Genomic DNA, 12,343 nt, shown 5'->3' on the forward strand with positions numbered 1-12,343 from the left:
ACATTTATTTATATTTTGATTTCCATATTCGCCAAGATATATTAAAATCGAGAATATCGTTGGACCTGTTTTTGGTGCAAGTGCTAGTTAAATTTATCTCCATTTTGTCACACATGTCTACAAATTAGGTTAACGTTTCATGTCGTCCATCACTCTTATTTAACTAAGTTAAATTCATTAGAGCCTTTCCAAGATTAGAGTTGATATGGGAATCAATAATAGGTGTGATGGTCAAGGGCACTTTTTCCATGAGTCTCATTTCAAATTAGGCTAGTCGATTATGTTACATGATGTCTTACCAAACTTCTATGCTTTTTTAGTCGCACCTATTGTTGTGAATCATTGAACATGAATCATTATTATCCTTGCAAGATCTTAGGGCTCCTCCATTTGTTTTGGATTTGTAGATACGTAATTGACAATACAAATATTTGGATCTATTGATTGATCATCACTATTTATTTTATTTATGATTTTTTTGAAAAGAAAAGGGATATTAAAAGGGTAGAGGAAGATGGAAATAAAGATTAATATAGAGTGAGAGGATATGAGATAACTAGATAAAGAAATAGAGATAGATTAATAGACATATGAAGAAATATAGAAATGATAAAAGAGAGATGATATAGAAATGATAAGGAGGAAAGATAGACATGTATTTGATCTACTATTCTTCTATGATATATCCATTGCACACTAAGATGCAATTGTTATTATAAAACAAAAAAAAAAAAAAAAAAAAACATCTGTTAAAATGTACCTTAAGATGAAATGAGACATTAACCACCTCCGCTTAACTTCCCCCAACCTAAAAAGAAACAGGGCAAAAAAGGTCTTATAGGGACGGCTTAACAAAGAAGAATGCCTCCCTTCACCGCTAGTTCCGGGTCTCAGTCGGCGTACACCGACCCAATCGGAGAACATCCACCGCAGATATTTCTCTTAAAAATAAGGTTTTTATCGAAGAGAAAGCGGAGGGAAGAAGTAAAGAAAGAGATTTGAAGGTTAAACACTAGTTTATCTCCCCTCTCTTCCTTTCTCCCTGCTTGTACAGGGATTAAAGATAACAACTGTTGGGGGGTTTCGTTCCTGTGTTCTGGAAATCGGCAAGGGCCTTAGCTTTTATAAGCCCTCGAACGCTCAGGTTATTAATCTGTATTCGTAAACAATCCTTTTTGTGTAGTTCTCAGTTTCTAACATATCGAAGTCCTCTGCGAATATCCGAAAAAGGAAGAGTAGCGATCGGTGAGGATGAATCGCTTCGACAGCAGATATGGCGATCCCAATTCGTACCGCGAGCGCAAGAGGTAGACAGACCAGATCAGACTTGCTTTCGCTTTTTCTTTACTTGTTTTCAAGGGATATTGACATTTAAGAAAAAATATTGTTAGGACCTTGTAGTAATTACCATGTGAAAGATGGCTGTTCCATTGTGTCGGAAACCAATAAATTTATGGCTTCTATTTGTTTTCATTGAATTTATGTTAGGTTCTTTAGAATTTGTGATTTGGTAAAACCTCCTTGGTAGTGGAGAGTTAGGGTTAAAATGCCAATATCTAGGGTTATTTCTTGGTGAACTTCACCAGAGTTAAGCACCCCAAAGAGTCTGTTGTACATGTTCTATAACCGGCATGATAAGTGCTGTGTTCTAGACAATTTGGGGTTTAAGTCGCAATTCCTTTCCCACACGACCTCATCTTGTTCATGTATTTTTGTTCATACCATTTGTAGTTTATGATGATTGCCGTGTTCTAGACAATCTTGGCGGTTAAGTCGCTGTACTTTAACTACCCGACCTCAACCTATTCATCTATATTTGGTTTGTACCATTTGTGGCCTTATATAAGGCCTGTACCTTGTTTGTAAAAGGCCTTGTGTTAAGATTCACGTCTTAACTAGGGTTTCTTTTCGGAAGCTCCAATGTTTTTATTTTTTTGGGTTTATATTTTTTGGGAATGCGCCCTATACCACATTCTGGCTACCATGTAAGGCGTCCAGCTTCTTAACAGTGAAATTGGCGATGAGTATTGAAGGTCTCTCCTTTGTTAAGATGCACATCTAATCGAGGTCTTCTCTTCATAAGCTTCACTTCTTTTACCACTTGATCTCATCTTATTCAGGCATTTATTCAGGCATGTGCCGCACGTCATATTTAGGACCCGCAGCCTCTAAACAAAGAAGTTGATGATGAGTAGTGAAGGTCATTTTCTTTCTAAGATGCATGTCCGTGTTGATGTCTTGACAAGTTTTTGAAGTCGGTTTGTTTTATATTATTTTTAAGAAATCTGAGCTTTAAGAACAGCAAAAGTGCATTGCGTATGTCTGTCAGAGTTTGCATTTACAGGTCTCCCCACCCTTTATTTTGTGCTTTGTTCTTCTATTTTGTACATATTCTGGTTTTCTTTCCTCTTGGACAGAGACCAACACTTCATGTTGTGTGCTGTTGTGGATTTCTGATTTTGATACAGCTGCTGTCAGCTGAATTAGAATCAATGATTGTAACTCTTGCATTTACTGATGGTAGCGAAAGAAAAGACTTATTTACATCTTATTTGAGGCTTTACAGAGGTTTGATAACCAATGTTTCTCTTCAATGAGTGCTGGATGTTGCAATGATGCTATGACTATTTCCATGTACAATGTTTAGGGATGTCTCGCGAGATGTATGATGTGATGTGCAAGGAAGATGTCCAAAGTCTTGAATTTACCAATTAAACATCTTTTCAAGGCTACTAACTGATTTACTTGATCATTGCAGTGATTTTATGGGTGGCTTTGGAGGAGGTAGTACGAGTGCTGGAAGGGGCGGTGGTTTCGGACGTGGAGGTTATGGGGGTGGCGAGGCAGCTTATGGAGGTGGAAGAGGAGGGGGTGGAAGAGGTGCATATAATGGTTTTATTTCTGGGGGTCGAGGCTATGAGGGGGGCCGTGGTGGTGGCAGGGGGTTTTCTGGAGGACGAGGTGGTAGGGGAAGTAGGGATTCTGAAAGGTCTAGGGGGGAATTGGATTCTGTTAATCTCCCAAAGGAAGATTTTGATAATTTGATTCCTTTTGAAAAGAATTTCTATGTTGAACGTCCTGCTATAGCAGCTCTGACAGATCAGGAAGTAAGTGCCTATCGCAGAAGACGTGATATAACTGTCGAAGGTCGTGATATTCCTAAGCCCCTTATGTATTTTCAGGAAGCAAGCTTTCCGGGTAATTCATTTTTCTCTAATATGGGAGTTACTCTACCGAGTCTTATTTTGCTCATTAGTTCTGCCTTTTTGCCTTGTTTGCAAGCTTCTTTAAAAACTTTAGCAGGATTGCATATCTATGTTGTATTGTATGTATTTCATTACAGTGGCGCAAGAGTTTTGCTTACATGGTGTGTTAATTTAACAAGTGTAGATTTCCCATTTTTCTGCATTTATTTCGATGATTTTAATCATGCAGGAAGGGGCTTAGACTTATAAATTTATATAATGTATTCTTATTGGCATTTTTTCCGTGTCCTTGAATTCATTAGTTGCTTTTTATTATAATGCTATATGTGGAAAGTGTGGTTTTGCTTATTGGGGGAATGATTTTGTTTGTTTTCAGATTACGTTCTCAAAGAGATTGAGAGGGCTGGATTCAACGAGCCAACTGCTATACAAGCTCAGGGATGGCCGATGGCTCTGAAGGGTAGAGATTTGATTGGCATAGCTGAAACTGGTTCTGGCAAAACACTTGCCTATCTTTTGCCAGGCATAGTTCATGTCAATGCGCAGCCCTATTTAGGTGAAATCTTGTTTTGAATTTGGTGTACTGGGTCTTTGGTTTTTTGTATGATCAATTATTCTATGGTTCACTTCCACTTTTCGGTCTGAAGTTTCCCAATTTGAATAACATGGAAGCCTTGTGTCTTATGAGGCAGCTCCTGGTGACGGTCCGATTGTCTTGGTGTTAGCGCCTACTCGGGAACTTGCTGTCCAGATCCAGCAAGAAGCTATCAAATTTGGAACATCCTCAAAAATCAAAAGCACGTGCATATATGGAGGGGCTCCAAAAGGCCCTCAAATACGTGATCTACAAAGAGGTGCGATTTTCACCATGTCTATCTTCCAGTAGCTTGCATATGATACATCAACCAAAATGATTAAAGTTAATTTTTATTTTTCTTATACATCACAACCGAAGTGATTAAAGTTCATTTTTATTTGTCTTATTTATTTCACGCCTGTTGGTGATGCTAGGGGTTGAGATTGTAATTGCCACTCCTGGCCGACTTATTGATATGTTGGAAGCTCGGCACACAAACCTGCGGAGGGTGACATATCTTGTATTAGATGAAGCTGATCGCATGCTAGACATGGGTTTTGAACCGCAGATAAGAAAAATTGTCACTCAAGTACGTATAATAACGTCGAGTGTTAATCCTCTTTCTGTTGAGAGCTTTCAGAAAATGAAGATAATTTTGAAATGAATAATTAGGGTTAACGGTTGGTCAGTGAAGTCCGTCTAAATTTTCAGTTGAGCATATGATCGGGAAATTTTTTTTGGAAAAACATCGATCAGGAAAAAAAATTGGAAAAACATCAATAAACCTTTCCACCCTGTGAATTTTGTTCTTGGGCCCTGAAGCAAAGGTCTTATCATTATGTTTATAGTCTTGGTTTGGATTGTGAATTTCGTGTGGGATTGGGTTCATTTTGAGGTTATCTGTGTAAAAAAATCATGTCTGTATATGTATATATAGTTTTGGGTTTGATTGTGGATTTAATTGGGTATTGGGTTCATTTTGAGGTTTATCTGTATAAAAATATTGAAATTAGTATTTTATGCACAAGGATACAAGCTATATTTGACAATCCAGTGCCCTTTATTAATATTAGTATATGTGCACAAGGGGTCACACGTTGCAATACATGTATACTTTTATGTTTTTTATTTTTTTGGGTGCACTTGTAGAGAGTAAGTTCCAATCTTTCTCAAGTCTAGATGAAGGCAAAGTAAACAGATAAGAGATTAGATTATAAAGATAAACATTTTAGATTATAAATGAAGATTTGAAGATAAAATAAATAAATTAAATTTGCAATAAATTTTGATTGCATGGGATTGGAGGTGTTGGACTTAGCTCTTAAATACTACGAACGAATTGACTCAGAGCATAGTCTTTTGACATCTTAAATATAACCTTTGAGCATTGAAAAGTGTTTAATTTAGTAATTTGGCTCCATATTTGATGACTAGTGCCACTTATTTTATGGTGAAAGTATATAAATTAGCATTTTGGCTTCATACTTCACAATGAAGTGCCCTTATATTTCTAATAATATCTGTGCGCAGGAGAGGAGGCGCATGTGAAATACATGTATATTAAGTGATTGGTTTTTGGGTGCACTTGTTTGCACATTTTTAGTTGGATTTAGACTGTGCATTAAATCTAGATTAAAAATGAAATTCTAACGTTAAAAATATCAAGTCAATTTGTAATAAACTCTGAAATACCATGAACTCAGTGTGTGTACCTTGTGAAAAGTGTTTTTTGTGTTTCAGTTTAAAAATAATGAATTCTCTCATGAATGCATCCTGTACTTGAAGATTAAGGAATAGACTTCATAATGATATTTTACATTACAGGAAATTTAGAATCGTTATATAGGGCAATTTAAATACATCTTGTAAATGAAGATTAAGAAAGACTCTCCGAAATGATGTTTTATAGATCCATAATGTCCTATGTCTCGGAGATATGCACTGGAGACTTGGGGACTTTGTCCTGTGTACTCAGCAGCGCCATCAGATTCCACCATCTCTGTTGAGGATGGTGACACCTCAATGCTGACTACAATTTATGTTCAATGCTCAATATTCCAATTCAAATAAATGTTTAAGGATTTGCTCTTTTACATCTTCATATCTTATAGATATCTTTTCATAACTAGCATTTTAAGTGCCATATGTATAGTAGATACAACCCCACGTCCCCTGCCACCGTCTCCAAGCCATCCCCAAATTAAGACTCCTCTATCACCCATCCCAGAAACTTGTCCCGCTGTCCCCTAGGATGGTGTAACTGGTCTTTATTTTGTTATCATAGAGTTGATGCTATTATTGGACCATATTTTCTTAATGATTGAGTCACGATTTCATGAAGAATCATTTAATTTTAAGTGCCATATGTATAGTAGATACAACCCCACGTCCCCTGCCACCGTCTCCAAGCCATCCCCAAATTAAGACTCCTCTATCACCCATCCCAGAAACTTGTCCCGCTGTCCCCTAGGATGGTGTAACTGGTCTTTATTTTGTTATCATAGAGTTGATGCTATTATTGGACCATATTTTCTTAATGATTGAGTCACGATTCCATGAAGAATCATTTAAGGTTGTATTTGCTAGTCTCTTAATGTTTGGCTTTCTAAATGATGGATCGAGTCTGACTTATCAATGTGCTAAGTAGTGCCTTCTAACTTTGCCAATCTAAAATTAATTCTAAAACATTAAAATGGATTTGAAACAAAAATCCTCAAATTACACCACATAGCTGCAGGAGCTCCAATTTAAAATCTTGTAACCTTAACATTGAATGTGAAAACTCTTTTGTTTCAGTCAATCTAAAACCAAATCTAAAACATTAAAATAGATTTGAAACATAAATTCTTATATTGCACCACTTAGCTGCAGGCGCTCCAATTTAAAATCTTGTAACCTTACATTAACTCTTTTGCTCCAATCAATTTTCTCGTCAATCTTCTGTAACATAGGGTTAAGAAAATGGACAATAAGGTGTCTCGCAAATTCAATATTCAATGCCAAGCGAGCTTCATAACCTTAGCTTCGTTCATCAAGACCTAAAAGTCGCAATTCTGGTTAGGTTGTAGCCCTAACCTTACTATAGTTCCATCCTAAATTAATTGGAATAATACTACCGCCCCCTACTATTCTAATGGGCGTTGCAGAGCCCACCCTTTATAACCTTCATCCTCCACTAATAGAATAGTTGGGGTTGCAACCCAACCCAACCCAACACCACACGTGCCCCTGCTGCTTCCTCTTCCCACCGAAACCGCGGACTCTCCTCCCCCATTATAACTGTAGCATAGGGTTGACGGAATATGAATGCACCTCAACGAACCAATCTATAGCTTTATGACTCGATCTTCTGTAGCACAGGGTTCAGGAATGGACAGCACAAGGTATTTAACGATAGAAGTGTGAAGAATGGTTATCATCTGTAGTATTGTGTTTAGGGAATGAACAACACAAAGGTGTCTAAAAATCTATAATAGCTTTATATCCTAAGTCATGGGGTTTATCAAATTTTCGGTCTTTAGGGGTTCAAAACTCGGCGAAGCCATAAATTTTTTGAAAAATTGGATAATGTTCGTCCAAAATCTGTACGGAAGTTAAAAAGTTGTCGTTTTGCAGAAATAATATTTTACCACCCCATTTTCTTAAGGGTTTCTGCATACCGTGAATGCATGAATTGTTTCTGAGCATCGACGGCTATGGCTTTCATCTGTGTTTTTCTGAGCATGGCGGCAACTTTTTCATCTTTGTCTGGTTGTCCGTCAAAATCGTGGACTCTGGTTTGTTTTTGGATTCAGATCGTAGACTGCAGTGCGGTCTCCCTGCTGTGCTTTGTGTTCCATCTGCAACATCTATCCGTTGTCTCTGCAACTCCCGACTCTCGTGGACTATATGCAACTCCTGACTCATTCGTTGTGACTTGTCTCTGCAACTCCCTTTATTTTTGTTTTTAGGTTTGAGTTTATTTTAATAAGATTTTCATTTTATTTTTAGTTTGAATATATAAGTTATTTTAATTTATGGAATTTTTTTCTCCAGTTGATAGACATTTTAATTTATGTTGCTGTTTTGTTGATTATTTTATGTTACTGCAATTTGATTTGTTATAATATAATTATTATATTTTTCTATGCTCCACGGAGTTTCTGGGACAGGGACGTGTTTCTGGTACCGTTACAAGATGGGTCAGAGTCAAAATTGAAGGGACGAGATAGGGGACGGCGATTAAAAACATAGGAGTTTTTAATATAGAGGGACAAAATTCAAGTATGCATATCATAACATTGATAAACCATTCATCATAGACATTTAAGAAGATCAATACATGAAAAATTATCAAATGACAAATACTAAGTACCTCTATTATAATATATCACATACATACGAAGTAAAATCAAAATACCCAAAGTCTTCAAGTATTATGCATGAAATCAGAATGGAATAAAGAGAAGTGCAACTAAAATAGTAAGCAGTAAATAGAAATACTAAATGCTATCTTTCCACACTGCCGCTACTGTTGTTGCTATACAAGTGCATTATATCTTAAAATGAGTAGAAGAGTTAGTGTTTTAGTCTTTTAATGGACAAATATGGTTTGCACATTTTTATTATGTTTTTAAGATAACTACGGACCCACACAAAAAATAAAATTTACTGATTTGCTTTTACCTGCCTAACCATCACGGGTACTGCTGGCCGTCCCCAAATTTACTGCCCAAATTTTTTGCCATTTCGAAGATGTTTCCAAATTTGACAAAAAGGGGACAGCTTTGAGAACGGCAAAAATCTGTCCCTACAGTATGAGCTTAACAACAGTGGGACACTGATTTTTTATTATTTTACAAACTTAAAAATGTTAATACATTTTTATAAATTCTAAAATTATGAACTTTTCACATATTAAATGTTATAATTTAATTGAAAAGTTTTACATATATTTAAATTTTTTTTATATAAGACAAATGTCAATTTTTAGTTAATTTTAATTTTTACTTTCAAACTTCATCCGACCAATTTGAACTTCGTCACTTCGTTTTTTTTGTAAAGTTGACCAGGAGCTGAATACTCGTTTTGAGTTTTAGTTTTTATTTCTATTGGCACATGGAACTAGAATTACACATCTTTGTAATTTCTATGGCAACGAGTGGTAATTTCTATTGGCACATGGAACTAGAACTACACATGTTTGTACTTCCCTAGCGCTTTTATTTTGAGATTCGTCTCTGAAATAAGTGTTGCACCGGAGAAGTTCCAAACCTCACTGCTGTAGTGCACACCGTTGGCGTTTGCTTTCTCACTTTACTTTTCACTGCTTGCCAAACCTTTGGTGGTAGTATGGGCCAAACCTTTTTGGGTAGTATGGGCTGCCTTACTACTGGATGCGGGCTATGCATGTCGTGATGGAATGTACTCTGAAATTAACACCCATTGCTAGTGGACCAGCATTCCATTGCTTATAAAGTTAAAACTATTCATTTTAATGACGAAGTCCTTTTTTTTGTCTGGAGACTTTGTCGATGATGCGTTCGCAAGAATTCCTAAATTTTAATCATAACTCTTGTATTTTCTGTCAGGCCTTCCCTTAAAATGGCTTGATGAGGCATGCCAATATTATTTTGATTTGTAAATTTCTAGATAACAAAAGTTTCAAAGCTGTCTTTGTCTTATGGATCCCGTTGCCTGGAGGTTTTAATTTGCGTGAACTTGAATAGCTCAGTACTGATGTAAAACGTAGATAGTACTTGATTCTGGTAGCGACGCCTAGTTTGTTATAGTTCTTTGTGTACTAAAGTTTCGTGTGTGTTAAGAATAAGTTTAGGTACAGCTCTGTGCTCTGTATAGTTTTTACATTGAAGCATCTGTATAGTTTATGCATTGAAGCATGTCAGATGAAGCTTGTTGTGTGGCGTCCCAGTTCTGTAATCCTCAGAAATCTCGGCTTTATAATTTTGCAGATTCGTCCAGACAGGCAGACACTGCTATGGAGTGCTACTTGGCCAAGGGAAGTGGAACAACTTGCAAGGCAGTTTTTACGTAATCCATACAAGGTGATTCTTGCATGATTTATAGGGAGTGTTCTCTTTATTGCATATATCTCTGTCTCAGTGAAGTAGCTCAATGTGTCAAGTAGGAAATAGCAGCAATACGATTTTTTCCTCTATGCGATGTTTCATTAGGTCAATTCTATACACATTTGTGGCACAATTTCATGTAGGTAATCATCGGCTCACCAGATTTGAAGGCTAATCACTCAATAGGTCAGATTGTGGAGGTTGTTTCGGAGTATGAGAAATATCCAAGGTATTCTTTGTTTCTATCGTACCATTTCGTGTGAATCTACCACTTCTGATTTTATATGCTTTGTAAATAGTGATTAAAACGACATATGTTACAACAGATTGATCAAACTCCTTGAGGAGATAATGGATGGAAGCCGGATTCTGATTTTTATGGAAACCAAGAAGGGATGTGATCAGGTTACTAAACAGCTTCGCATGGATGGCTGGCCTGCATTGTCCATCCATGGCGATAAAAGTCAGGCTGAAAGAGACTGGGTTTTAGCAGAGTTTAAAGCTGGGAAAAGTCCTATTATGACTGCCACTGATGTGGCTGCACGTGGTTTGGGTAGGAAGAACTTATTTTAGCCACTATTTCAAGTCTTTTTTCTCCTACATGAACATTCTTGTGTCAATTTTGGAGGTTATGCCTCTTTCCTAAGATCTGTTCTCAAATGGTTAGTATTTGACATAGCTTTAGATGCCAATATTCTCTTTCGAGCTCCTGGAGCTATCATTTAAGGTATAAATTGGCATCACAAGCAACAGATTCTATGGGAACAGCCAATGCTTTGTTTGAAACTATGGTTTAACAATTGGGAGTCGGCGGGCTGTGAGCCAGTTTTCCGAGGGATGGATTGTGGCTTGGCGGTGGTTTGATATGATTCCTGTTGGTGGTGAGGAACTGCACTGCCGCCGCCATTGCTGTGGTCCACATGGAGCTGGCATCATATGCAGCCCGATTGACTCCTGACGCACGGGGCCCTTATCCCTGTAAGGTGGGCACATTCTGCCATAAATGGCCATCAATGTGTGAAGATTTAGAAACCTTTTATTTAACTGTGTTATAGGAAGCATGTCATTTGGTGGAAAGCTTTTTAAATTTTTATGGAGTTGTCCCTTATAATCTGTAATACATATTACTGTCAAGCGGGGATCAGGGCAGCTTCATTCTCTAGTTTGTTATTCATGTATGATGATGTTAGGAGACCATAGTTTTGTGTGTGTATGATGGTTCTGTTTGAATCTCTTGCATATAGAAGTTAGTATAGACATGTGATAAGAAGATTCTTAACTTTGCTGACCTGATGTTTCTGCAGATGTGAAGGATATAAAATGTGTCATTAATTATGATTTCCCTGGTTCTCTGGAGGATTATGTACATCGTATTGGACGCACTGGAAGAGCCGGGGCCACGGGCACAGCTTACTCTTTTTTCACTGCTGCAAACGCACGGTTTACCAGGGAACTCATTAGTATTCTTCGAGAAGCTGGGCAACCTATTAATAGTCAACTGGCTGCCATGGCCCGCGGAGGTGGAGGGAATGGTAGTGGAGGTATAAACCAACCGTTTAATTTTTTTTTTTTTGTATTACGTCACAATTGTTATGTTGTTTGATGAGAATCATAATGGATACAACTTTCATACATTTGTGATGAAGGTTATGGAGGAGGATATCGTGGTCGTGGTCGTGGCCGCGGCCGCGGCGGTTTTGGAAATCGTAATGTGATTTCTGGTTCAAACACCATTCCTCTTGGCGGATCCGGAAGACAATGGTAGATAGAACCCCAGGAGGTTGGATGTTTTAGCGTTATGTATTATAATACAGTTCATATTCTTTTCCCCCTGAAAGTGAGACGGGACTTTCTTTTAGATGTTCATCGTTGCATCATTACGCTTTAACGAGAGAATTTCTGACTACACATCCCCAGCAGTTGCATTTACTTCATATATACATATGGAGTAGTAGTTGATACGACGACGTTTGATGAAACATGTAATGGTAGATCAATAGCTTTTTCCATTTAAGAAAGTGGAACAAATATATTAACATTTCTAATTCTCTGATGTACCACTATAAATTGCTTTTTTGACATACTCTGATTAGTGTTCATTTAATGTTAATTTTTCCTAAATGGTGATTATTCAAGACAAGCGTTTGTAGTCCAATAACAGTGTGTAGTATTTGCCTAATTTACTCATCTTCAGTCGTTTCATATTGTGATTAGCAATGTATGCATTCGTTGCTTTGGGTGTTAAACAGGAAATGCCCTGGCTTTTTGCCGGTGCATCACCAAACACAATCTTTTGGGTTCTACAAAAAAGATTAGTATAAAGATATTGCTTCTGAACCCAGGCTGGCTTGTTCTATGATATGTAAAAATGTGCATGACATAAACAGGAGAGGATATTTGTTACTTTTTGGCAGATGAAGTTGCAAATAAACTCTTAACATTCCTAGAATATATCTAAGCTTAACTTTGATGGCTGGCGGTAAGGGCACGTC

At 37.2% G+C, this 12,343-nt stretch overlaps 1 protein-coding gene across 2 annotated transcripts; it reads left to right on the forward strand.

The window, feature by feature from the left end:
* Positions 1 to 986: 986 nt before the first annotated feature.
* On the forward strand, positions 987 to 11,991 carry LOC149547886 (DEAD-box ATP-dependent RNA helicase 20-like). 2 transcript variants are annotated; one of them, XR_016353935.1, is made up of 10 exons: positions 987 to 1,307; positions 2,759 to 3,198; positions 3,583 to 3,762; positions 3,899 to 4,060; positions 4,218 to 4,372; positions 9,735 to 9,827; positions 9,995 to 10,080; positions 10,178 to 10,834; positions 11,156 to 11,392; positions 11,498 to 11,991. XR_016353935.1 is itself a non-coding variant. In XM_089791936.1 (10 exons), the coding sequence occupies exons 1-10, from the start codon at positions 1,252 to 1,254 to the stop codon at positions 11,614 to 11,616; spliced, it is 1,755 nt and encodes a 584-aa protein (XP_089648062.1). In that variant the 5' UTR covers positions 987 to 1,251; the 3' UTR covers positions 11,617 to 11,991. The 2 variants fall into 2 exon arrangements, 1 of the variants encoding a protein (XP_089648062.1); XM_089791936.1 differs by having other exon boundaries at positions 10,178 to 10,404.
* Positions 11,992 to 12,343: the final 352 nt, after the last annotated feature.

Source organism: Cupressus sempervirens, chromosome 7 (genome assembly GCF_028749045.1).
Source record: "Cupressus sempervirens isolate cs-2001-9-10 chromosome 7, ASM2874904v1, whole genome shotgun sequence".
Classification (NCBI taxonomy): Eukaryota; Viridiplantae; Streptophyta; class Pinopsida; order Cupressales; family Cupressaceae; genus Cupressus; species Cupressus sempervirens.

What these genes read in the sequence shown, in the direction of transcription:
- LOC149547886 (XM_089791936.1), top strand. Translation starts at nt 1,252, where the DNA reads ATGAATCGCTTCGACAGCAGATATGGCGATCCCAATTCGTACCGCGAG. An exon ending in CAATGCGCAGCCCTATTTAG is followed by an intron (nt 3,763 to 3,898) that starts GTGAAATCTTGT and finishes CTTATGAGGCAG; the next exon opens with CTCCTGGTGACGGTCCGATT. An exon ending in TTTTACGTAATCCATACAAG is followed by an intron (nt 9,828 to 9,994) that starts GTGATTCTTGCA and finishes AATTTCATGTAG; the next exon opens with GTAATCATCGGCTCACCAGA.